The sequence below is a fragment of the Tursiops truncatus genome, chromosome 3, assembly GCF_011762595.2.
Source record: "Tursiops truncatus isolate mTurTru1 chromosome 3, mTurTru1.mat.Y, whole genome shotgun sequence".
NCBI lineage: Eukaryota > Metazoa > Chordata > Mammalia > Artiodactyla > Delphinidae > Tursiops > Tursiops truncatus.
In genome coordinates, this window is record NC_047036.1 from 50,968,823 (window position 1) to 50,996,154 (window position 27,332).

Consider the following 27,332-nt stretch of genomic DNA (forward strand, 5'->3'; position numbering starts at 1 on the left):
TAGCTGCTTTTCTTTTTAATTGGAGTATAGTTGATGTACGATATTCTAGTTTCTTTATCCACTTTCCTCTCGACAGACATCCAGGCTATTTCTAGTTTTTAGTTATTCTAAATAAAACTACTATGAACACTCTTAGAAAGATCTTTTTATGAACAGATTTTCATTTCTCTTGGGTAAATACCTGGAAGTGGAATTGCCAGGTCACAGGGAGGTATATGTTTAGTTTTATAAGAAACTTCCAGAACTTTTTTCAAAGGCGTTGTACCATTTTAACTCCTACCGACAATGTACGAGACGTTGTTCCATATCATCATCATTTGGCATTGTCAGTCTTTTTAATTTTAGTCATTCTGGTGGGTGTTCATCATATTACTTTTGAATTATAAAATAAGAATATTCACATTATGGGCTTCCCTGGTGGCGCAGTGGTTGAGAGTCCGCCTGCCGATGCAGGGGACACGGTTTCGTGCCCCGGTCCGGGAAGACCCCACGCGCCGCAGAGCGGCTGGGCCCGTGAGCCATGGACGCTGAGCCTGCGCGTCCGGAGCCTGTGCTCCGCAACGGGAGAGGCCACAACAGTGAGAAACCCGCATACCGAAAAAAAAAAAAAAAGAATTAAAAAAAAAAAGAATATTCACATTAGAGAGTATTTCCATTACCAAGGGGTGACTTAGGCAATGTCTGTGTTCTTGTCCCCCTATTACTACACCAGTGCAGGTCTCTTAAGTCCTAATATTAAGACATTAAATCCTGTTTCTCATCCTTAAAGAGTTGATTGAAAGATTCATAACTTGGCAGTTATTTTAAACGTTTTTGGATTCAACTTGAGCTCTAAATCACTGAAATATTGTCGAAGTTAATTTTTAGGGTGTTTTTCTATTAATACTTAGGCTTTCAAATTAATCAAAATGATCAGGTTAGCTCCTGACTTCTGCTTAATAGAAAAATAAATAAATAATCACACCTAAGTCACTAACTTCTGAAATTTCTTTCACTGAATTAAATGAGCATCACCTCAGGGTGACTCTCATAGACCTCAACTGGATTAATAAGAGTAAATCATTATAGACTAAGCATCAGTCACACATGGTAACGTTACCTCTAAGTTAAGTTGCTTCCGTTCCTGGAGTAAGTATGTAGGCCTAATTTGGTTTCAATGTGAAATCTCCCCTAGGCCTTATAACTTATCCCTAGGAAGTTTCAAGTTTCCACGTTGTTGTTTTCTTGACTTTTCCTCCGTTCTCCAGGCTCTGACTCTTGCTCACTTGTTACAAAAATAACCTACATGCTCTTAATTCTTCTCAAAAATGTATTTCAGCCCACTGATCATATTAGATGTATTATAACCCATTCAGCAATTTTTCTTTTAATGAACTTTTAGAAATCAGTAGCAGTAATACAGCTTAGAGCTCTTAAAGTGGGAGAAATAAATTGTACAAGACCTGAGGCTAATGTAGCCTAGTCAAGGCATTGGGAAACGCTAACACAAAAGATAACTTGCCCGTTGCTGTTTGACTAGTTTCTTTCTTTCTCTATACTTCAATTTTCCAAGATGTTAAAGGATAATATATGAGCACATGTAAGAATTTTTTAACCAGAAAATTTATAACGCAACTTTAGCATCAATTAATTTTTGTTAGGCTGATTTGGCAGCATCCATTCAGTTTCCTCCCATAACATGTAAGAAGGGCAAAATGGTTCCACAGCTTAGAGAATCTCCGTTGGTTACAGAGGCATTAAGAAGCTGGCACCCAAGGAAATGATAGGAGTTAGGCATTTTAATCTCTGTTCTGACATGCCTTTTTTTCAAAAGCACTTAATACATTGCTTTGTCTCTCACAGTCCAGCTGTAAAATAATATATTGGCTCTAAAGATTTGTTAATACAGTAATCATTTGTTTAAATTACATAAAATGTCATATATATATATGAAGTTTGCATATTTTTGGAACTAGGCCACAAAACACATATTTTGTACTTCTGAAAATAAGAATACTCCATGGTTTGGAACGATACTGTACTGGCTAATTGCCCCATTCATCAAATGTACAATACATACCACAGACTCTTTATAGTTTTTTTTTTAATCTGCATATGAGCCACTAGGGCCAATGTTATGCCTAGGTGAAAATAAGCAGCTATGATGGAAATGATGACGCAGCACAGAAAAGACCTGCCTGCTTTAAAATATTTTCCCTCTAGCCTGTCTTTGGGACATTACCTTCAGTTTTTTCTATCAAAATCAATGTTAGCAGGTAATATACCAGGATCACTTTTTATTATGTGAACGACTGATGCCCATTATTCCTTGAGTCTGGCAGGGCCATGAGGAGAGGGGAGAGGACAGACGCAGAGACATTTTGAAAGGCTGAAGATGATATGAAATAATGAGGCGTTGTGTGTGTGTGGCAGAGGGATGGGGGAGAACTCCAGCGAGCAGGAGGATAGCTTGAGGGTGGAAAGCACCTGGAAGAAGAAGCTCTGCAAGAAAATCTGGGACTTCCGCCAAAGATATACTTGATTCCAGTGTTGGCCTAGGGCTGGACCCATGAGACACAGATGAGAAAGTAATATAGGCTCTTATTTTTCAGATAAAGCCAAATTTTGCATATGAGCTCTTTTGAGGTCCTTTGTTCTGACACAGGAAAGACAGAGAATAACTTTGCAGGCATCATTCATACTCAGGCAAAGAATTCTGCATTTTCCTGTGTTATATAAGCCATATTGTTGAATAATGCTGGCTCATCTACTAAATAAGTATTCAAAATATAAACTTATTATCATTGTAAAATGCTATGTAAATACAAATTCTTTATAGTGTGATTCCAGAACTTAAATAAAAATGAAGCCACCATCTTTTTTCTGATAGTAGCGCCTGACATTATGCCACTGACCACTTTACAAAAGAATCAAATCCAGATGCTGCATTGTTTAGTCAGATTTCATTGCATTTTAAATGAATGGAGATAAAAATAAAGATAACACATTAGGACATTTGACAGAGTTCCCTTTTAGACTTCTTTCATTTCTAATCTATCTCTAAGTTGTATACCTTTTGTTTAGTTCGCTTTATTCAATACATGCTATTTTACCTGCATATAAAATAGTGTTCTATCAACAACTAAGTCCTCTCCTCTTAAAAAGTGATCACTCCATGTTTTATCATATTCACATTTGTTTGCTTTACCACAGTTAATAGAGAAAGGCTCAAGTACTTTATAATAAATTTTAGAGCATAAATTCAGTATTTATTTAGGCTTAGATTGTTAAGCAAAATTATTAGAATTTTATTACTTTTCTTTTTTCATAAATTTTTCATTTTTTCACTAAAAACACTTAGCCTTTGAAAAATTAACCATAGCAAACAATAAAGGATGTCCTTTAGACTGAGACAAAAGACTGATAAAAATAATTTGTATCTTGGCTCTCTAACCATATTATGCTAGGGCCTTAATACTAAAGAGCTATCTTCTAACTGGTAACTGAATAGCTCTTCATTAGTTTCTCTAAAAATAAGAGTTTTTAATCTCTTCTTGCAAGCTAGGATAGTCTTATGGTTTAAATATATTTTGGGAGTTTGTTCCAACAGTTAAATTGAAAATGTCTGATATTTTCAATTACTTAAAACATTTATGATTTTAAGCTCCTAGCAGAAATCTGCTGCTGAAGGGGAAAAATATTAAGAGCTGTTATTCAGAAAGACACTTATGTAAGAACTGTGACCTTGGTTATTGGTTTGAAAGCAAGAAGTCCTATATTTTAGACCCAAGGCTTTAGAAATCTTTAGTGGGCATTTTCCCCTCTCAGAGCTGAGACAAATGGCTGATGAGTGAAATCTTGAGAATGTTCACAGCTTTTCTCTTTCATTCTGTTGCAGCCCAGAAGGTGGTGAGATCCATCCAGAAATCTGTCGGCTCTACATTCAGCTGCAATGCTGCTTAGAAATGTACACAACAGAGATGCTAAAATCCATATGTCTGCTGGGGTCTCTTCAATTTCATCGAAAAGGTATCTTCATTTAATATATTGCCATAAACACTGAGAAATGTTAAACAAAACCTCATCTTTTGCAAAGGCCTATATGTACCATTTGTCTATCTACACACAATTGGAATGGATATAAATGTTCAGGAAATGTTTGATATAAATGAATAAAAGAAGTCTATATCAGTACTATCAAAGTACATAAGAACATTGACCACCTTGAATAGAAATTGTGGTAGAAACAATTCTCAAATTTATTATTTTACCACTTGTGAACATGATTTTGGCTAGAATCAGCATGGGCAGCCAAATTATATAATGATCTTACTAGGGCAGAAAATGCTATCCAAGATTGCTGCTACTTCCCTAAATGTATTTGGTTGCAAGACGACAAATTATAAGTTGTGTCCCAAAGATTTAAAAATAGGAGGAACTCAACAAACAAAATCTCATTCCCTGGTTTAAGCTATAAAGAGACTACATTGGCTTAAATGAATTAAACCTCTAGAGGCAGCAGTGGCTTCAGCATGGCTTGATCAGACTTCTGACTCCCATTCTGAGTGATGTTCTGCCTTCTGGTGGGGGGAGTTGACTTTACCCTCAAGCTGCCCTTCCCACACATTTGCAAACTGATTCCAACAGTTTCAGTCATCACATATGCATACAGAGAGAATTTCTCCCCTTATAGACTAGCAAATGTCCTGAGCTTCGTTCCAACTGGACCAGGTCAGACCACATGTCTACACTTGAACCAATCATGGTAGCCAAGGGGATGGAATTAAACTGATTGGTTTAGGCAATCAAGGCCCATTCCTGGAGCTAGGAGATGAGTCAACCCCACCCAACCAGTGGCTACTGCATAAAGGGACAGGGTGGAATGGAATGGAATGGATGCTGGGGAGGAAGCCAAAAGTTTCTGTCACTGGAGGACTCAATCTATATTTTCTTTGCTAATTCATTGAACAATAATTTTTGGGAGCCTCCTGAATGCAAACATTTTGTGCTTGAGATCAAGAAATAGAGGGATGCACAGAAGGTAACCTTTGTCTATGATTTAAATTCAGAGATAGAAAAGGTCAGTAAACTGTAATAATCAGGGAAAATCTTTTAGAAAGCGTGGGACTTGAGCTAGGTTGTGAGGATAGGGTTCAGACAGTGAAGGAAAAAGAAAGACCTTTCAGGTGAAGAAGCAGCTAAAGAAGAGATATGAAATCAAATGAGCATGCAATTTGAGAGGAACTAGATGACATGATAAAGTACCTGTAAAAATCAAATCTTGCATACACATGTATGCACAAGTCAGAACTAAAATTATGCTACGCTGCTCCAAAGAGAGATTATTTTCTCGATACATGAATATTATCTTTTTTTTTCCTTCTAAAGGCTGAATTTTCATGGGTTTCCACCTTTACTTCATGTTTGGAGAGATTATCCCCTTGACACTCAGGAGTCCTGATCAGAAAATTGAATACTCAGACACACTGATGACCCAAACAGTTGTCACTGGCCCAATGTCTTTGTTTGTCCTCTCTGTTCTCATACACTGCCACCATCACCCCCCCCCCCACACACACACACATTCACATATGAACACACACACAGAGTAGTATTTGCATTCTTTCTAATCATGGTTGACTAGACTGGGTATGGGTCATTTTTTTTCCCCAGGTCTGCATTGGCTGTGCTTGCAGTATTTCATGCCCGTGTTGCCCCTGAAATCTCCCCTGATGATTGTCCGTAACACCATGTGACCCTCACTCCCTGTCTCACTCTAACTCCTTGGTTTTTCATCTGGTCTCCCTGCCATCCACTCCTACTTTCTGTCTTTTCACAACAGACTTTTGAAAGGAAGACCCTTCTCTGCTAGCTCTCTGCTTAAAAGTAACAGGGATTCCCTCATCCAGGTTCTTCCTTATCGTATTTGGTCTTGACCACACAAATAAAAAACACATCATCTCTTAACTGATCAGCTCATGTGGTCTGCACTGCCTCCTATCTTCACTATCCGTCTCTGATCCCTGTCCTTCCGTGCCTCTTCCTTTAAAAATAATAAACCTCTGCTCCCTGCTCTAGCACCTAACACTCTAAGTATGACTCTAAAAAGAATATACCTGATGGAATCTTTGATTTCTCCCCATTGTAATTAAGTCTCCAGATGGATTTCTATTTGATTCTTCTAAAATCATTACTACTTAAAGTGCAAATCCTTAGAAAATGCGCTTCAAAATTATCCAGGGTGCTGGATAAACATGGAGACTCAAGAATCCTGTCCAGGACCCACTGAATCAGAATCTGGGGGCACTCCAGGTGACTCTGAAACACAGTGAAGATGGATAACTGTTTTGCTACCTTTGAAACAAAAGGAAATCACCCCATCATATGTACAAAAATGGAAACTTTCAAGCCCTTACCTGGCTATTCTTACTCACCTAAGTACATACTTTCAACTTTGTTGTATGCTTTATTCTTTATCACCACTAGACAGAAGTCTGTCTACCAAGAATTAAGATGCCAGATAATATACTCTTTATCCAAACAGTGGTATCTCTAGTGTGGCCTTGGGCTGGAAGGGGTCCTGTCTAGATGAGCTCACTCAGTCCCTTCAAGAAATCAAATAGAGTTGACCCTCACAGATTCAACCAATCGCAGATCACGTACTATGCTTACAATCTATGGCTGTTTGAATCCACAGATATGGAACCACGGATACAGAGGGCCAACTATGGGACTTGAGCCATGGATTTTGGTGTCCATGGCAAGTCCTAGAACCAACCCCCCATTCTCCCCCACACACATACAGATACTGAGGAATGAGTTTAGTCCTCAGAGTCTTAGGGGAATGGTGATTCCCATTCTAGTCTATAACACTCGAAATCTCTTTCTGCTTAGAATCTTTCTGGTATGTTTCTTTTAATGCTATGGTAAAAATTCATATTTTGATAACTTTTAGGTTAGCTAATTTTTTCTCCATCCTAATTTCTTATTACAGCTTGGCCAATTCTTCTTTACTCTTTATCTTCTATCAAGGAAAAACAGGAATTGTAATTGAGTCATTATTTGGGCTCTATATGAGAGTCTCTGGTCAATTTTTTGTTGTGATTAGATTCTGAAGCCAAATTGTTTTCCAATTCTCTGTACTTTTACTTTTTTAATTTATTTATTTATTTTATTTATTTTTGGCTGCGTTGGGTCTTCACTGCTGCAGGTGGGCTTTCTCTAGATGCAGCGAGCGGGCACTACTCTTCGTTATGGTGCACAGGCTTCTCATTGCAGTGGCTTCTCTTGTTGTGGAGCACGGGCTCTAGGCGCATGGGCTTCAGTAGTTGTGGCTCACGGGCTCAATAGTTGTGGCACGCAGCCTCTAGAGCGCGCAGGCTCAGTAGTTGTGGTGCATGGGCTTACTTGCTCCGTGGCATGTGGGATCTTCCCAAACCAGGGCTTCAACCTGTGTCCCCTGCATTGGCAGGCAGATTCTTAACCACTGCGCCACCCGGGAAACCCCTTAATTTATTTTTATTTCTAATTACCTCCCTGACTGCCACCATAAGTCCAGAAAGTATTGAATATCACATTTAGTTTTACTATTGTATTGAGTAGTCATGTGTTTACTCTTTGAAGAAAAAGGTCACACAAGGTTACCGCAGGGGCAAGGAGTATGGTTTGTTTCTGGGAAAAAATAAGCCTCAAATCATTTTAAATCTCATTTTCTGCAGAAAGCTTGAATTTAATAATGAAGATTGTCCTTCTCTCCCAATTAAGCAAATTATAAATATCCTTTGTCCTTAACAACATCTTCAGTGGACCTTCATGATTTTTGCATGCACCATGTTTCTGAATTTTTGCTGTCTCATAAGTCTGATTGGTACAATCTACTTGGAAATCTTTTATACTTTATAAGATCATGCTATTGCCAAAAAAATGAAGACAAACAGTACTAAGATGATTGTCTTATTTCATGGCCAAGAAAGTTAAAGTAAATTATGGTAATATAAGATAAAAACCCACATTTAATAAAGGCTATTGGATTATACCATGCAGAGTGTGGTTCTGAAAAACTGTGGAGAAGATGACAGATGGGAATAATTTCAGGCATTGTGTAATCTCATATTTTAACACTTAAAGTTTTAGCTTGGGCCATTACTTGACAAAGTCTAATTTCTATGTTTATAGTGAAAAATAGTTTCTCTCACTTCTTCACAGTTAGTAGGTAGGAAGTCTTTCCCCACAAATGAATCCATGTATCATATTGACCATTATTGCCTGTTTCCTGACACCAGATAAAATGCGACCATGGGTTTCATTCACTCTATTGGCAGAAAGTGAAGCCAGATTTCTAAGAGAATTGATGATCCTGCCGTTTTGACCACAGCTTTCCTCTCTCCCTTTCTCCCCGCAGTCAGTCAGTTTTGACAACCTTCCCATTCTGAAAGCAGCAGAGAAGAGAGAGCACTCCAGTGCAGCCCCCCTTCACATGTGAACTTGCTCCTTCATCTTTATTTTCATCTCTCCTTGCTCTCTCAATGGTCTTCTCTGACTCTGTTCCACTCTTCTGCCATCACTTACAGCCAGATTGTGCCCAGGTCCTTTGAGGTATACCATTATCCCTTCCTCCCCCTAAGATAAGATGGGTTCTTCCCCTGCAATGTGCCACCAGTATATATAAAGAGAGAAAAAATGCGGAGGAAATGTAGTCACAAAAGGGGAAAGAAGAGAGAGATGTCAAACTCTAGTGGGAGTTGAGAGTTCAAGATGCTCTCATAAGAAATTAATGAACCGCCATCCGTCCAGCAAAATACAGGATAAACTTAAGACAAAGAATAGAATATGAGCAGTAAAGACTCCAGGGTATTCAGCCTCCTATTAAGAAATGTAAAGAAAATGACCCACCAATAAAAGAAACAAGCAACGCAGAGACGGAAATAGAATAAAACCACAAGTAAAGCCTTATTTTCCAATGTAATGAGGCAATTGATACTAAAATAGAACATTAGGTTTGAAGAAATGAAGCAGAATAAATCTTAAAATAGATTATGATTCAACTTATGAGTGGAAACATGCATTTGTTCTTTGAACAAATATTTGTTGAGCACCTGTGTAAGGTACTGGGAGACTGAAACGATCAGGGCTGAAGAGATCCCTGTTCTTATGGAGTATATAGTCTCGTGAAGAGAAATATTCACGAGAATTTCTAAAATCTGGGGGGGGAAAATTTCTAAAACTCCCAAACACTAAAATTACAATGTCAATAATTAGAATAGGTAATGTAATAGAAAGTGACCATGACTGGGTGGCTACTTTAGAAGGGACGGTCAAAGCTCTCCGAGGAGGTAGAACTTAATCTGAGATTTAATGACAAGAAGGACACAACTTCATAAACATTGGTATCTAATTCAAAGGACCCAAGACCAGAACAACTTGTACTATCTGGAGAACCCAAATATAACCAACTTCTGGAATGTAAGGGCAATCTAACACCATCTATTACTCTGTCTCCGTGTCCTCATATATCAATACCAAACAGTGAACAGGACACAATATTCATCACCTTTTGTCAAAGTAGATGTCAGCTGAGGACTAGGATAACAGCAATGATAATAGCTTCCACTTATTGTATACTTTCTACTTGCCAGGGGCTTTATACGTGTCATCTTATTTCATCCTCAAGTATCGTTTTTCCCATTTTACTGACAGAGAAGCTGAGGCTCAAAGAGGTAACTTGTTGTCCAAGGTCACAGAGCACATTAATCCTGCTGCAAAGTTCATGATTGTTCCACTACACCAGACCATTTCCCACTAAGCCACATTGGAGAAAGGCAAGAGAACATATCAAATCGGGAAATGAAAGATACTAGCACCATGGGCTGAATTTTATCCACACATCTGACAATGATTGGTGCGTGTATTCCAGAATACCATGTTTAATGGCTAAAATTTATTGTATATTTAATTTCTTACCAAAATAAGTTCAGAGAGTTACTTTTAAGATGAGAGGGAAAGTTAACTGCATAGATCATTTAATGATTTATAAGATATTTGCTGTGATCCAAAGGGAGCATGATTTAGCCATGATACCCATTAAAGGAAAGTTGAAATTAATTAACTATACAGTCAATACCGTCTGCACATTGTTCTGCTCTACCTTGGGGGTTGGAAATGGAGAAGTGAAAGCCTCACAGGGACCTCCCTCAAATGTGTTTCCATTGTCTGCTCTTCTCCTGTGCCCTGTGATTCTGCTTCCTCACTCAGCTGATGGAACCACCAAGATGACTACTACTCTGGGGTCAATGATAGGACTACAGTGTCACAAGGAGCACAGAGAAGGACACAGGGCGGGGGAGGGAAATAGCCCTGTATCGGAAAATGTTTATTTCCCAGTGTATGGGCAAGAATGGATTTCTGTTTATGGTATAAGTATTATTTTCCACTATGTGTTTATGGCACTATGAATATCTTCTTACCACAGTGTAGAAAAGCCTTTGAAACTATTTTTTAATATAGGCAAACAACTAACTGAACTAATATAACTTATTTCTATTTAAATTACATGCTTTTTGGAAATGCAAGAGTAAAAGTGGATTACTTAACAAACAGCTTACATTTCCCCAGTCCTTTTCACACTGGATGGAGTTATAAATCTCCTACCCATTATGAAAATGCATGAGAGTGAGAGTAACCATGTGGATAAGCTTCCACGCATCTCATGTAAACTGTGTTCATTTAGTTGTTCACAGTCAGTATGAAAACTGTCCCGAGAGCCTTCCCTGTGTATAGTATCATAGCAGATAATGTGTCAAGAGCACAAAGGACATAGGAAATTTGCCCCTGCCGTCAAGGAAATGATAGTGCAGTGACAGAATATTAGCTCAGAGAAGATTAGTGTGTTTTGTTCTGATTCCTAGAGAAATGTACACAAATGGATAAAACTGACTCTGCTGGACATCGGAGTCCAAACTCAGGGCCTCCAAGGAGACACTATGGCAATGCTTCCTACTGTCACGATAGGCTGAAGACAGGCAGGCAAGAAAGGAGTGGAGAGGAGAAGGGGAAATGGAGAGAGGAAAATATGAATAGAAAAGAAAGAGGATGGGAGAAATGAGATCAAGAGGAGGAAAGAAGTCTCCAGAGTGGAGTGTGATAAAGGGGCCTCCACTCTAAATAAAGGACCCCAGCCCAGTCTTCTGGGACTCTTGAGGCTGCCCCACAATCACATGTGGTTTTTTTCCTCCTAAACAACTGACCATTTCTCACAAATATAAGAATAACTAGCCTTCCAAACTGGTATGTGCTTCATGTGTGGTTTCCCTTAACTTTTCCTCAAACATGCCTATTATATTATCCATAAACAGGCTAAAAATACATGGAAATCCCAAAGGAGCTGAAGGCCAAAAGCTTTGCGAGGCCCTGAGGAAAGTGGCCAACTTTTTGACATCCTGGTTCTCAACAGTGGTGAAGCCAGCTTAGTGACATTTTAAGGTGCTCTAAAGGCTCCCCTTCTCCCCTCCCCCTCCATCCCCTCCCCAAGAAAATACTTGTTCACTGAGGCCTGAAACTAATGTTTCAGGGGACAGAGTTTTTCATTTCATAATAAAAAATGATTTTAAATGCATAGTCACTCTTGGGCAAAGTAAAACTTTGACTTGAAGTTACCATCTAGAAGCAGCTTGACCCTTTCCTGAGAGCAGAGCAGACAGCCCACCTGATGTTAGAAACAGGTGCTCCTTCTAAGGATAACTGGTCAAACGGGGGAAGCTGGGGATGCAGAACTCAGATAGGCCAACATTCAGGTTTGTGAGGCGCTCCCCTGCCAACTTTTTAATGTGGCTCAGAAGAACATCTATGGAACAGCCCTGCTAGCCTCTCCGGCCTCATCTCTCACCAGCAACCCCATCTCAACAGCCTCGGCATCTTGAACTACTTCGAGGAACTTGAACTTAGAAGTTCTTTCCAGTTGCTCCCTCTGCCTGAAACATATTGTCCACCCTGCCCCACTCCACAACGATCCCTTTCACCTGGTCTACCCTATGCTTTCTTTGGTTTGTAACTTAGATGGGACTTTCCTGCAGAAAGCTTTTCCTGGCTCTCCAAGGCAGGGCCTATGCCCATGCAATGTGTCCCCCAGGCACGTGTTACATTGAGGGGTAGACACCTGATTTGTTGTCTGTTGTCCTTTCCAGAGTTGATCACCTTGAGTGTGCTCACCATTGTATCTCCGGCATTTAGTACAGTGCCTGGAGCAGATAAAGTTTCAATTAATAATTATTGAATAAGCAAAGGAATTTGCTTTCATTCTGCATCTGTTGTTAAATGAGAGGGAGTATAATTGGAGAAAAAGAAGCTTGTCCAGAGATGTTGGACTGAACTCATACGTATATTTCCCCTCCTACTAAAAACCCATCGAAATAACAGCAAAAGATATAATGAAAAGAATAAATCCATATTCGTTCTTATATTTGTCAGGGTAGGGTAACAGCTGCATGAAACATCATCAAATCTCAATGGATTAGAACAATGAGAGTTCATTATTCACCATTGTCATAGTCCAGTGCCAGAGCTAGGGTGGGGTGGGCCCTTTTATTCTTTCCATTCCCCAAATCCATCCAATTGTCAGGGGAGAAAAGAAAGCATGGATGTTCCCATGGGAGGATTTTTAGAAGCCAATCTGGAAGAGGCATACATCACTCTTACTCAGAATCCATTTGCCATAACTCTGTCAAATGGGTCCTACTAATTGTAAGAGGAAAAAAAAAATAGAGGTCGGCAGACACAAAACAGTCTCCCATGGCCCTGAAAAACAAGGAAGTATGATTTCAACAAACCAGAAATTGAGGAATTTCTCAAAGCTAGAAAGCAACAGGGATTGGATTGGTAGATATAAATGAAGAAATGAAGCCACAACCAATAAGAAACTCAAGAAACAAAAGAAATTCATGCAGGAGAAAAATACGACAAAAATAAAATCAATTCCAGACATACTTCAAAGTAGGAGTCAACAAATACAAATCACAGGAAGGATTTCTGGAGCTGTTGTCAGGGAAATAAATGTTTGAAATTGCATTCAGGAAAAGCTGAACTGCCCCACACTGAGTAACCAAGACCATCATTGCTTACCCCAGGAGGACACCTGCTGTGAGTGTCAGGACCAGGCAGCAAAGCAGAACAGAGGGTGAAGTAACTCGAATCCTCCATAAGGACTGCTGCAGAGGAAGAAGAAAGTGAGCACATGACTCCAGTGTTTTTTCCCAGGCTAAATTGTTCCACATATCTCTTTGGAGTAGGAGTTGTAAACAGGAAACTCAAAGCAAACACGGGACCCAAAAAATAGGCTGTGTGCCCAGGTAAACTTATCAACGGAGATGAGAAGCACCCTGAAGACAAGCTTTAGACACACCTTGTCCAGCCACACATCCTGCCCCTTTTCCAATCACCAGAAGGAGGATACTCATCAGAATGATGGGCAAAGAGAGATCCTCAAGGACAAAGCTAAACAGACATCCAGGGATTAGCAGATTTTTAAGAAAATCAACACCCTGAAAGGGAGGTACCAAATGGCAACACGCAAACAACTAATACTTGATGAACAAATTTTAAAGTAGAAACAGATGAAGAATTTAAAATATAAACGTAATCAACAGATTTATTTTAGGTCTGTCATACCTCAAAAGCAGTAACTGTAACAGAAAGGAAGCAACGGGATTTGTTGGAAATGAAAGTGCTATCCATCAAATAAAATTTTAATAGATGGGTTAATTAGTGTTGGGAGACCATTCTCCTTCAGGCTCTTGCATTTCAGGGAACAGAGTTTTTCTTGCAAAGTGAGGCACTGACTGCCCTTTGTTTTACACTATCTTTTCAAGGATGTTTATTTAGTAAATGTTCTTGAAAAACAGAGACAGTGCCTCCCCTCCAGAGCAAGGCATGCTTACGATTGATTCAGCATAATGAAAATGTTTCCCGGCGCAAAGGGCAGACATGCTTATAGAAGACTTCAGATCCTTAATCTCAGGGTTCCTGAGATTAAGGTTCCTTTGTGTGTGTGGAGGTATAATGATCTGGCTCTTCTTGTGTCTCCCTGTGGGAATTAAAACTCAAGAAATTAACACAAATGCTGATACTCTACTACAATTTTGTGAGTGCTAAATTTTCTTTGTCTCTAACCCAGAGTCTCGTGTCTCTTTCCAGGATCCATGAGATTGTGACAAGTTAATTCACAGGTAGAGGGAAATCTCAGATCCTTCACAGTTCTTAACAATTATTATAATGGAAATACTGAGAGCCTAAAATAGGGACCTGAAAGGTCAAGTCTAGGTATTCTCCCAGAGCTCAGCCCCCCACAGTGAATATAGAATATAGGGCTAATTAAGATCCAGAGACTCTAACATGAAATAGGATTCTGAAAGAATAGAGAAAACAGAGAGAAATAGATAATTAAGAAAAATAGAAAAACTTTTTGCAAACCTAAAGAAATATTTATATTGAAAAGGCTATAACATCTTAATAAATCACTCCATAGATTACTTAATATTTACAAAGGGAAAAAGAGTCCTCTACCATGGTAAAAGCTGGAAGAAATCACCTTAACCAAGTAATCAATACTTAACTAACATCATTAATAATGGGACAAACACACACACTTTCTAATGCAATGCACTAAAAAGGACACAGTATCACTTCTATAATATTCTTGCCAAAAATGTTTACTCTGAACCTAGACTTGTGGAAACAATCAGACAAATCCAAATTTAAAGACATTCTTTAAAACTGGCCCAGACTCTTTATTCAAAAATATCAATGTTATGAAAAATGAAAAAAGACAAGGATGCTATTCTAGATTAAAAGAGAATAAAGAAACATGACAATTAGATGTGGTACATAATCCTTATTTGGATCCTTCAATGTAAAAAAAAAAAAGCTATAAAGGACATTATTGGAACAAATGGGGAAATTTGAATATAGAATATATATATACATATTAAATAATAGCATTGTATCAAATTGAATTGAAACATTTAAATCAAAATTAAATAAAGTTTTTCATGTGCTAATTGTTTTAAGGTTATGTAGGAAAACATTTTTGTTCTTTAGGAGTTATATGTTGAAGTATTTGGGATAAAGTAACATTAATGTCTGCAACTCTTAAATGATTCAACAAATAATTATATATATATATTATACATTTATACATATACACGTTATACACATAATCCATATATATGAAACCTATATATATATGTATATATACACACACCCACAGAGAATGAGAGAGATAAAAGAAGAATGTGGCTAAATATTAAAAATTGGTTAAACTAGAATATTTAGATGTTCATTGTATTATTCTTGCAAGTTTGCTATAGGCTTGAAAATTTTCAAAATAAAAAATTGGTGAAAGTAGATTGCAAATGCCAATCAAATGCCAAAAAATGGAGTAATATATAAAACACCCATAGCTAGACATATTTAGGAACCATTTCATAACTCAAAATGTTTAAAGATAAAAAATTTTCAGAGGGCCATAAACAGGCTACATACATAGCATCCTTGGGTATAGATAGAAGAAAGGGAACAATATCATCCAAGTTGTGAGAGAAACTTAGTTAGAACATAGATTTTTATATCCAGCCAATTAGAATTTAAGTGTGCATACAGCAAGAGAGAGATAGAGAAGAAAAAGTATTTTCAGTAATATAAAGAATAAGAAATTTTGTATTCAGAGATCTCCTCTGAAATAATGTCAAAGATATGTTCCAGCAAAATGAGAATGAATCAAAGAAACAGGAAGATATGGAATCCAAGAAACAGTGGAATACAAAGAAATTGTAAGCCATAAATACACAGCATTAGAGATATGAAACAGTTACAACAGAAAACCAAACTATTAAAAATGTATTTAGTGAAAAATTTTCTAGGACAAATGAGTTATCAAATTTAACTTAAGAAGAGTAAAATCTTTTAATAAACCATTAAACCTAGACAGTACTGAAAAAATAATCAATGAGTCATCCTTCAATAAAGTTCTAAATCTCAGATGGTAGTAATTTATAGTTTCACCTACAGTGGAAATTATCAGTATCTATTACATAGAGAGAATTCTTACAAATCAACAAGACAGCCCTATTTTTTTTTACCATCTTTATTAGAGTATAATTGCTTTACAATGGTGTGTCAGTTTCTGCTTTATAACAAAGTGAATCAGTTATACATACACATATGTTCCCATAGCCCTTCCCTCTTGCATCTCCCTCCCTTCCACCCTGCATATCCCACCTCACTAGGTGGTCACAAAGCACCGAGCTGATCTCCCTGTGCTATGCGGCTGCTTCCCACTAGCTATCTATTTTACGTTTGGTAATGTATATATGTCCATGCCACTCTCTCACTTTGTCCCAGCTTACCCTTCCCCCTCCCCATATCCTCAAGTCCATTCTCTAGTAGGTCTGTGTCTTTATTCCCGTCTTGCCCCTAGGTTCCTCATGACATTTTTTTTTCTTAGATTCCATATATATATATGTGTGTTAGCATACAGTATTTGTTTTTCTCTTTCTGAGTTACTTCAGTCTGTATGACAGACTCTAGGTTCATCCACCTCACTACCCAATAACTCAATTTCGTTTCTTTTTACGTCTGAGTAATATTCCATTGTATATATGTGCCACATCTTCTTTATCCATTCATCTGTTGATGGACATTTAGGTTGCTTCTACGTCCTGGCTATTGTAAATAGAGCTGCAATGAACATTGTGGTACATGACTCTTTTTGAATTATGGTTTTCTCAGGGTATATGCCCAGTAGTGGGATTGCTGGGTCATATGGTAGTTCTCTTTTTAGTTTTTTAAGGAACCTCCATACTGTTCTCCATAGTGGCTGTAGCAATTTACATTCCCACCAACAGTGCAGGAGGGTTCCCTTTTCTCCACATCCTCTCCAGCATTTATTGTTTGTAGAGTTTTTGATGATGGCCATTCTGACCGGTGTAAGATGATATTTCATTGTAGTTTTGATTTGCATTTCTCTAATGATTAATGATGTTGAGTATTCTTTCATGTGTTTGTTGGCAATCTGTATATCTTCTTTAGAGAAATGTCTATTTAGGTCTTCTGACCATTTTTGGATTGGGTTGTTTGCTTTTTTGATATTGAGCTGCATGAGCTGCTTGTAAATTTTGGAGATTAATTCTTTGTCAGTTGCTTCATTTGCAAATATTTTCTCCCATTCTGAGGGTTGTCTTTTCCTCTTGTTTATGGTTTCTTTTGCTGTACAAAAGCTTTGAAGTTTCATTAGGTCCCATTTGTTTATTTTTGTTTTTATTTCCATTTCTGTAGGAGGTGGATCAAAAAGGATCTTGCTGTGATTTATGTCATAGAGTGTTCTGCCTATGTTTTCCTCTAAGAGTTTGATAGTGTCTGGCCTTACATTTAGGTCTTTAATCCATTTTGAGTTTATTTTTGTGTATGGTGTTAGGGAGTGTTCTAATTTCATACTTTTACATGTACCTGTCCAGTTTTCCCAGCACCACTTATTGAAGAGGCTGTCTTTATTCCACTGTATATTCTTGCCTCCTTTATCAAAGATAAGGTGACCATATGTGCATGGATTTATCTCTGGGCTTTCTATCCTGCTCCATTGGTCTATATTTCTGTTTTTGTGCCAGTACCATACTGTCTTGATTACTGTACCTTTGTAGTATAGTCTGAAGTCAGGGAGCCTGATTCCTCCAGCTCCATTTTTCTTTCTCAAGATTGCTTTGGGGCTTCCCTGGTGGCGCAGTGGTTGGGAGTCCGCCTGCCGATGCAGAGGACACGGGTTCATGCCCTGGTCTGGGAAGATCCCACATGCCACAGAGCAGCTAGGCCCATAAGCCATGGCCGCTGAGCCTGCGCATCCGGAGCCTGTGCTCCGCAAAGGGAGAGGCCACAACAATGAGAGGCCCGCGTAAACCAAAAAAAAAAAAAAAAAAAAAAAAAAAGATTGCTTTGGCTATTCGGGGTCTTTTACATTTCCATATAAATTACGAAATTTTTTGTTCTAGTCCTGTGAAAAATGCCTGTGGTATTTTGCTAGGGATTGCATTGAATCTGTAGGGATTGCATTGAATCTGTAGATTGCTTTGGGTAGTAGAGTCATTTTCACAATGTTGATTCTTCCAATCCAAGAACATGGTATATCTCTCCATTTGTATCATCTTTAATTTCTTTCATCACTGTATTATAATTTTCTGCATACAGGTCTTTTGTCTCCTTAGGTAGGTTTATTCCTAGATATTTTATTCTTTTTGTTGCAATGGTAAATGGGAGTGTTTTCTTAATTTCACTTTCAGATTTTTCATCATTAGTGTATAGGAATGCCAGAGATTTCTGTGCATTAATTTTGTATCCTGCTACTTTACCAAATTCATTGATTAGCTCTAGTAGTTTTCTGGTAGCATCTTTAGGATTCACTATGTATAGTATCATGTCATCTGCAGTGACAGCTTTACTTCTTCTTTTCCAATTTGGATTTCTTTTATTTCTTTTTCTTCTCTGATTGGTGTGGCTAAAACTTCCAAAACTATGTTGAATAATAGTGGTGAGAGTGGACCACCTTGTCTTGTTCCTGATCTTAGTGGAAATGGTTTCAGTTTTCCACCATTGAGGATGATCTTGGCTGTGGGTTTGTCATATATGGCCTTTATTATGTTGAGGAAAGTTCCCTCTATGACTACTTTCTGCAGGACTTTTTATCATAAATGGGTGTTGAATTTTGTCAAAAGCTTTTTCTGCATCTATTGAGATGATCATATGGTTTTTATTCTTCAGTTTTTTAATATGGTGTATCACATTGATTGATTTGTGTATATTGAAGAATCCTTGCATTCCTGGAATAAACCCCACTTGATCATGGTTTATGATCCTTTTAGTATGCTGTTGGATTCTGTTTGCTAGTATTTTGTTGAGGATGTTTGCATCTATGTTCATCAGCGATATTGGCCTGTAGTTTTCTTTCTTTGTGACATCTTTGTCTGGTTATGGTATCAGGGTGATGGTGGCTTCATAGAATGAGTTTGGGAGTGTTCCTCCCTCTGCTATATTTTGGAAGAGTTGAGAAGGATAGGTGTTAGCTCTTCTCTAAATGTTTGATAGAATTCGCCTGTGAAGCCATCTGGTGCTGAAGACAGCCCTATTTTTTAAATGGGCAAATGATATGAATAGAAAATGAAAAGAAGAAATACAGGCAGCCAATTCACTTATGAAAAATAAATTTAATCTCAGTAGTAGTAAAAGAGGTGAAAAGAAACTTCAATGAGAGATTCTATTTTCCCTCATCAAATAAGCAAAAATTAAATATTGATAATATGAAGTTCTGGCAAAGGTGTAGGGAAATAGATTCTCTCATTTACAGTTGGTAGAAGGAAAATGTAAATTAGCATAGACTTTTCAGAGGCCAATTTGGCAATATATATTAAGGTACAAAATGTGAATACATATACTTTGTCCAAGTTTTCTGCTTTAAAGGATCTGTCCCATACAAATACTGGCATACTCTGGAGAAAGGGAAGAATTACAATGTAAATTCCTTACTAGGGGATACTGTGCATCCATTTAAAAGCATAAAATAAATCAGAATGCATTAACATGAAAGTATCTCTAACCATAGTAACGCGGCAAAGAAAGCTGTATAACATATATAGTATAATTACTTTTTTTGATGCTGTATATCTGTTGAAATCATCTGATGTGTAAGCTTTCGTCCTCGGTACTGGACTTACAGAACTGAAGAAAACAGATAAGGTTCCTGGCCTTACATACTTTACATATCCAGTTTGGGAGATGGGAGATGAGAGTGGGGTTGGGGTGAGCAAATAATAAACCAGTTAGCAAATACATAAGATAAGTTTCTATTAGTGCTAAGTGTTCTATTAAGGCAATAAACAGGGACTGTAGTGGGAGAGGATGCCCAGCGTAAAGTCAGTGCTATCAGTAAATGAGAGCAATTATGATCTCCCCACATATGTTCTGGAATTGAAAACCCCTACAATTCCTATCAATCTCTTGTCTTTCAAGATGTGCCAGCCAGAGAAGATGTAATATAATCAAAATTCTGCAGAGATTTTGTAAGCTGACAGAAAGCACCAAACTGCAAGTCCAGCATCCAAGTTTTTCATTCTTGTGCATCTGCATTAGCAGAGTTATATCTAGTCTCTGAAAATGAGGGAAAGGAGGGTGTACTTGGCATTGCAAGCTCATAGGCATGTTTCAGGAATACATGAATAATTATGTTACCTTTTTTTTAGAATGTTTTTGTCTTATGTAAGTAGAATTAGTACAGGCAGTAAGTGTACACAAAGTGATTGTGGATTGGACTTTACATATGTGTTTGTGTATAAGAGGAGTACATATGAAGGAGATAGAGGACTCCAAGAAGGAACAGCACGCTATCTTGAGTCCTCCCTGTTCCCATGAATGAAAGTTTTGGGCTCTACAGTCCTGACCACAGGGTAGGGGCTACAGTGGCCCCACGCCAAGCAGAGCCCATAAAGCAGAGAATTTCTTTGTGTGAATCTTCTTCATCCACCATTTGCTATCCAAACCATACTCCATTCTCCATGGCATTTCAAACCCAAAAGAGCAGAACGGGAGCCATGTGTGCTTTCAGGTGGCCCTCTCCTTTAGACCTCTGAAAAGCAGAGGGCTGTTTTGGGGGACACCCACCCTTTTGTCCCTCTCTCAAGTGCTAGCCACTCTTGCTCAGACTCACATCCCAAGGCTGACTGCTCAGAGGTAGGTGCCAAATGGACTGCATGTGTGCACTCTACCAGGAGATTCAATGCAAGTGCTTTTAAGAGGTCAATGCCCTCCCACTGGGAAATGGTAATATGCTATGTACTTAATTAATTTCTACCCAACAGCAATACCATAAAATTGGAAAAAACAATTCCATCACCCAGGATCAATGTGCATAAAGTATACACAAAAGGATCAAAAGTTTTCATCAGTAAACTTGTGTTTGTGCTTTGGCTGAATATTCAGAGGTCCACTTCTACTATAGGCTGATGAATACTGTACAGTTAATTACCAGTTAATTGCTTGTCTCTTTCTCCTTGTGTTGCTACTACATGGGTTAGAAATGACAGGGATGAGATTTCTGCTAGTTGCCTTCAGATCAGGAATCCAAGGGAAAAGCTTCCCATTAGATTTTACCATAAAGAGCCTTCCTTTTCATAAGTGTTTTTGTTTTTTTAAAAAAAACATGCAAAAACAATCATATCATGATTAGGGAAATTGAGCTACAAGGTAACCAGGTGGAGCTGCCATCTCATGAATGTTCAATGATACGGGCTGTAACGATTTCTTAACAACCAGTCTGGAGATGTAGCTACATAATACAAATAAAACTGGTTGAAAGAGTGAAAGCAACAATATAGCTACCATTTATACAGACTACATAATGTTACACAACAGCTTTGTAATTATTTGTTTTTTTGTTTTTTTTCCGGTACGCGGGCCTCTCACTGTTGTGGCCTCTCCCGTCGCGGAGCACAGGCTCCGGACGCACAGGCTCAGCGGCCATGGCTCACAGGCCCAACCGCTCCGCGGCATGTGGGATCTTCCCAAACTGGGGCACGAACCCGCGTTCCCTATCTCCAGCACTTTAAGCTCCATGAGACAAAGACTATCCTTTCTTTCACCTCTGTCTCTCTAGTACCAAGCCCAGTACCCGATACTTAGCTGACACGCAGGAAATATTGTGAGTGAATGAACAAGTGAGTTAATGAACAACTGAAAAAGCCAGGTTTAAAACCCAGTTCTTCGAAACTGAGTTATTTGTAATGAGGTGGATGGACCTAGAATGTGTCATACAGAGTGAAGTCAGAAAGAGAAAAACAAATACCATATGCTAATGCACATATATGGAATCGAAAACAACAGTACTGATGAACCTAGTGGCAGGGCAGGAATAAAGATGCAGATGTGGAAAACAGACTTGAGGACACAGAGTGGGGAGGGGAAGCTGGGATGAAGTAAGAGAGTAGCATTGACATATACACACTACCAAATGTAAAATGGCTAGTGGGAAGCTGCTGCATAGCACAGGGAAATCAGCTCGATGCTTTGTGATGACCTAGAAGGGTGGGATAGGGAGGGTGGGAGGGAGGCTCAAGAGGGAGGGGATATGGGGATATATGTATACATATAGCTGATTCACTTTGTTGTACAGCAGAAACTAACACAACATTGTAAAGCAATTATACTACAATAAAGATATATTTAAAAAATGAAAGTAAATAAATAAAACCCAGTTCTTGAGCATTCCCTGGCAGTCCAGTGGTTAGAGCTCGGCACTCTCACTGCTGGGGCCCCAGGTTCGATCCCTGGTCAGGGAACTGAGATCCCGCAAGCCATGCGGCACAGCAGAAACACACACACACACACACACACACACACACACACAAATAAAAAATTAACACCCAGTTCTTGGGCCTCGTATGCCATTCCCATGATAGCAAGATACGCCCTTGCAGATACCCAGAAGCTTAAGGCAGAATAAAAGACATTGACAGAGGTTATCGGGGCCACGGACTATAACTCCCATTTAATTTCACATGAATTTATGGCCTAACCAATTCGGAGATTTGTTTCCAGAAAGTATTGATTTACTCCCTTGAGATCAGTCCCGGTAAATACAAGTCTTAGTGCATTGGCAGTTCACTACTGTGGACGGCTACCCAGTACATGGTGCTTTAGTCGACTGTACTTTGTGGTCTCAGCAGAGTGAGGCTGGATCTTGAGACTGGGCTCTTTCCTCATAGAATGATACACTGAAGGAGGTTGGAGAGCCAAGGAAATGGAAGGCAGGTCCATAATCTCTGCTGCTTCTCACAGGCCCAGAGGACTAGTGTCAGAATCAGAGAGAATGGCAGGAGCTCCTATTTCTTCTGCTGGGTGTCACCTGCTCCTGGCCCTTTTACCTGCCCCTGCATCTGAGGACCGAAAAAGCAGCACAATTTCACAGGCTGAATCTCCTCTTCCTAGCTGATCCGATCTAACTCACGAAGAATGGGTTACAAAGCACCAACAGTCCATCAAAGGCAGGGCCCTTACTTTAATCTTGATCTTCAGGTTGCATTGACCTCAGATAGCTTTCCCAGAATGTTGTGAAAATATGCTATACACACACACACACACACACACACATTACTTTAGTATTCAAAGAAGTTTCTAGGGTTAATGGAGCATTTGACTCAAAGCATAGCCAACATTTGCAGTGATATCTTGGGTATAGAATTTGCATTTATGATTTCTTATCCTCTTCTCTTTACCAACACCAACCCCCTTAGGAAAGGAGCCTGGAGGGGGAACCAAGAGTTTGGATTGCAAAATTGAGGAGTGTGCTGAAACACCTGCTCTAGAGGACTCATCATCATCCCCTGCAGATATTCAGCAACATTCCTGGCAGGTTTCCACAGACATTGAGAACACTGAAAGGTAAGTGGGAAGTTACCCTAAATAGACTGCCAACCCTCCTCTAGTTAACACTCAGGGGCTAGAGAGAGTCGAGATTTTCTCTTTCAGATTCAGAAACAGAGCTCTCAGTAAACTGAGATGAGGGACGGTAAGGGGTCCAAATCCATCTGTGGAATGACAGCAGAGCCTCCAGGAGATGTGGGCTCCCAGGCCTCTGCTTTTCCCATCAGTCTTGCATCTCCATGGAGATGAAAATGGAGCGCTTCCTTGGGAAGGGAGAAAGGTGGATCTATATACCCATCACAGCTCACCCACCAGGATGGGTCCCAAAATTTCCATTTGTTTAAGGGAGAAGAATTGAAAATTGTGCAAAGATGTCTACTAGACTCTCAGATTTCAGGTGTATGGAATGGCCTATTCAGTTGCCAGTCAGGGGCTGAGTGTTCTGTCCAGTTCACAGACAGCTTTCCAAAGGGCTGTCTTCTCTTACTCTCCCAGGATGTAAATGATGACCCCTTAGTGGTCAAAGTGAGTTAATGCATTTGTCTTAACAAGCAGTAGCTCACGGCTAGAGAGGGAGTTTCTTGGGAAGAAGAGATTCTACAGTGATTCTATTTCATTTGGGAAAAGGAAGCAATCACAATAATATAATCATAAACGCATCTAGATGCTAAAAATTCCATTCTGTGAGGCAGAGGGACAAGCCCCTTGTTTATTGGCCTTCACACTGATATCTTGTCCTTTGCTACTGATGTCCCCAGAGCCAGCACGAAGCAGCTGAACACTAGGCAATTCCATCGAGGACTCTGTGTGTGTGTGGGGTTGAGTCATTGACAAGATAATGAACACTATTTTTTTATTTTTAGAAATGTATCACACAGTGGCATTTAGAGCCATTGTAGTTCTACTTTCAGATTGTAATATAATTCTAAAGCTAATTAACCAAATTTCTGTGTTTATAGAAAATTGAAGCATGTGGTAATTACGTGCTATTAATAAAACTGGGATTTTGTCTAAGCTTGGAAATCCAACAATTCAAACAATAAAGCTGTTTGGCACAGTTTGGTAGAGCTATAGACAAATGATGAGTGATTTCTCTTAATTTATAAAGTAGAAAATGCTTTGCTCTATTCCCAGGAGTATCTGCCAGAGTGCCATGGTCAGTGTGTAATCCTTCAGCAAAGCCATGTTCCTTCTCAGAAACCTCGCACAGAATCTCTATCCAGGCCTTGTAAGCTTGTCAGAGAGCAAGCTACGGCTGATAATAATAATAGGAGAGTCTAGCTCTCAGCGTTGGAGCTATTTCAGTTCAGCCTAAAAGTTCAGATTCTGGTCAAAGGAGGTGGGAGTGACTGGGAGAAGTAGGCACAGTAGACCTGGTCTGGGAGGGGGCTTCCTTGCTTCTCCCTATCACTTTGCCCTAAGAAATCTGTGGGTCTCAAACTGGGCTGCACATTAAAAACATTCCAAGCCAATTTAATGTGTTGACGCTTGGGAATGCTTAACACCTGTGTTACTGTGAATTCCAATTACAATAATGAGAGACGACAGGGAGTGAAACCACACAGGCAGGACAGCCCTTGGACCAGATAAGAGAACATCATCACCCAGCCTCAGCTTTGCCCAGGGTTCTCCTGTTGTTCTAGTTGCGTGCCCTTCACCTGCCCTTGGAAACGTGAAGTACTGTCCTCATTACCAGAGGCTCTTCTCTGATCTCAGCCAGGTCCAACTGAAGGCAGATATGAGGGCTCCTATAGCAGAATGCCCTGCGGAAACGTTTGTCAGAGTTATTCTTATTCCTTCCAGAGCCAACCCAACTCAGATTTTCTTTTTTCTTATACAAGCAAAATAAATGCAATATTTGCCTACTGGAAGCTCGAGCTGGTACAGTTAGGCACAGACTTTGTCCTTCAGTTGTCTCACAGAACAGACGGTTCGAGATTACATTTCAAAAATTTACAGCTGATAGTTTTTCTTTTTATCAATTTTACAGAGACATGCGAGAAATGAAAAACCTTTTAAGCAAACTCAGGGAAACTATGCCTTTACCATTGAAAAATCAAGGTGAGTCTTGTCATTTCTCTTTGAGGCAGAGGATGTTTTTAACATGATAACCTTGGGTCTTGTTTCTTCAGAAATTAAAGCAAGTTGTTTTTTTTACACACGCAATAGAAGGCATTGAGCCTACAGTTGTCTTTCCTCGAGAAGACAAGCGAATGAGAATAGTTTATCAGGTGAATGCAGTTTTGCTCTGAGGGGGAGCTGAGAAACACTCTGATGACACAACAGACACCTCCTCCACTGGCCCTATCAGTCAAGAGCATTTATTCATTGTATATGCTGTGAAAAGCATCACACCACGTATGGCAAACACAAAAGGACTGAAGACTTAGCCCTTTAAGAAGTTTACAGCCAAGCAGAAGAGACTTAAGAACACTTCCAAAGGAAGATCCCTGCCAACCACGTGTTGTGTTGTTATCTAAACAAAGTAATAGTAATAATTAACATAAATTGCCACTGTGATTTTGCATCCAATTCCAACGTATGGGGGTTTTTCCAAACCACCAAGCAATTATCGGACACCAGCTGGGTGTCCTGCAGTTCAACTGAATTCTGACACTAACTGGGGACAGCGTCAGATTCCATGAGTTAAGGGTTCAGTAGTCCTAAAAGACTGCCCGCCCTCAGCCCCAACTTTAGACACCAATCCCAAGTTCAGGTTGTCACCTGAGCTTCTGACATCCAGCTATAGATCAGAGGGTCCAATGAACTCCTTCTTAGGTTCAGTTAGTTCACTAGAGCAGCTCACAGAACTCAGAGAAACATTTTACTTACCAGATCACCGGTTTATTATTACAGGATATAACTCAGGAACAGCCAGAGAGAAGAGATGCACAGGGCAAGGTATGGGGAAAGGGCACAGAAATTCCATGCCCTCTCCAGGAGCACCACTCTCCCCAGTCTCAGAAGCTCTCCAAACCCTGTCCTTTTGAGTTTTTATAGTGGCTTCTTACACAGGCATGACTGATTAAATCACTGGCCATTGGCAATTGATTCAACCTCCAGCCCCTCTCCCCTCCCTGGAAGTCAGGGGGTGGGATTGAAATTGTTAACCCTCCAATCACGTAGTTGATTCTCCTAGCAACCAGCCCCCACCCTCAGGTGTTTTCCAAAGGTCACATCATTAACATAACAAAAGACATCTTTATTGCTCTCTAAGGAAGTTCCCAGAGCTTTGGTAGCTCTGTGCCAAGAATGAGGTCAGAGACCAATATATATAAATTACAATATCACAGCCACTATCCTAAATACCTTAGATGTATTAACTACATTAACTTATTTAATTCTAATAACAACTTTGAGGGAAATGCTATTCATGTTTCCCAATTTACAGGAAACTGAGGCACAGAGAGGTTAACTAACTTGGCCAAGGTCACACAGACTGTTAAGTAGAAAGGCTGGGATGTGATCCCAGGTAGCCTGTCTCCGGAACTATCCTATGGGAGGATACACCAGAAAAGGAAGCAGAAACACAGAAAGGGAAAGGGGATATTCACTAGAATGTAAGTTCTGTGAGGGGAGGGCCTCTGTATACTTTTGTTAACTGTTTTATCTTCAGTACCTAGAGAAATGCTCGGAACATAGTAGAATAACACCCAGCATAAACATTAAATGTTTGTTCAACCTGCACCCAACTTTGCAGCCCCAGAGTCTGAAGATATGTACAAAGGACTAATAATAATCACTTTCACTAAGCACATATGGCCAGAGCAGCCTTAAGGGAAGCATCAGCTTCAGAGGGTGGTCCATAGAGGGTGGAGAAAGGGTTTTTAGAAGTAAGAAAGATACACCTTGTTTCCACCGAGCAAAGCCCAGGCGGGAGGGAGGACAGGGTGCTGCTTGCCTCTGGG

At 39.4% G+C, this 27,332-nt stretch overlaps 1 protein-coding gene and 1 long non-coding RNA gene across 3 annotated transcripts in view; one reads left to right on the forward strand and one right to left on the reverse strand.

Moving 5' to 3' along the window:
• The window catches only part of LOC141278282 (uncharacterized), a 247,517-nt gene extending 234,340 nt beyond the window's left edge, over positions 1 to 13,177 (reverse strand). Inside the window, exon 1 of the long non-coding RNA XR_012330705.1 lies at positions 13,093 to 13,177. This is a non-coding gene — a long non-coding RNA (uncharacterized lncRNA). The remainder of the gene's footprint in view (positions 1 to 13,092) is intronic.
• Positions 1 to 27,332, forward strand: part of RGS7BP (regulator of G protein signaling 7 binding protein) — a 121,585-nt gene that overhangs the window by 72,320 nt on the left and 21,933 nt on the right. Inside the window, exons 3-5 of one of the 2 annotated variants that reach the window (XM_019929984.2) lie at positions 3,878 to 4,008; positions 23,295 to 23,442; positions 25,415 to 25,485. In XM_019929984.2, coding sequence (XP_019785543.1) covers positions 3,878 to 4,008; positions 23,295 to 23,442; positions 25,415 to 25,485 — 350 coding nt within the window. Of the gene's footprint in view, positions 1 to 3,877; positions 4,009 to 23,294; positions 23,443 to 25,414; positions 25,490 to 27,332 lie in introns of those variants that run through there. The other variant, XM_019929985.3, reaches the window with a different exon arrangement.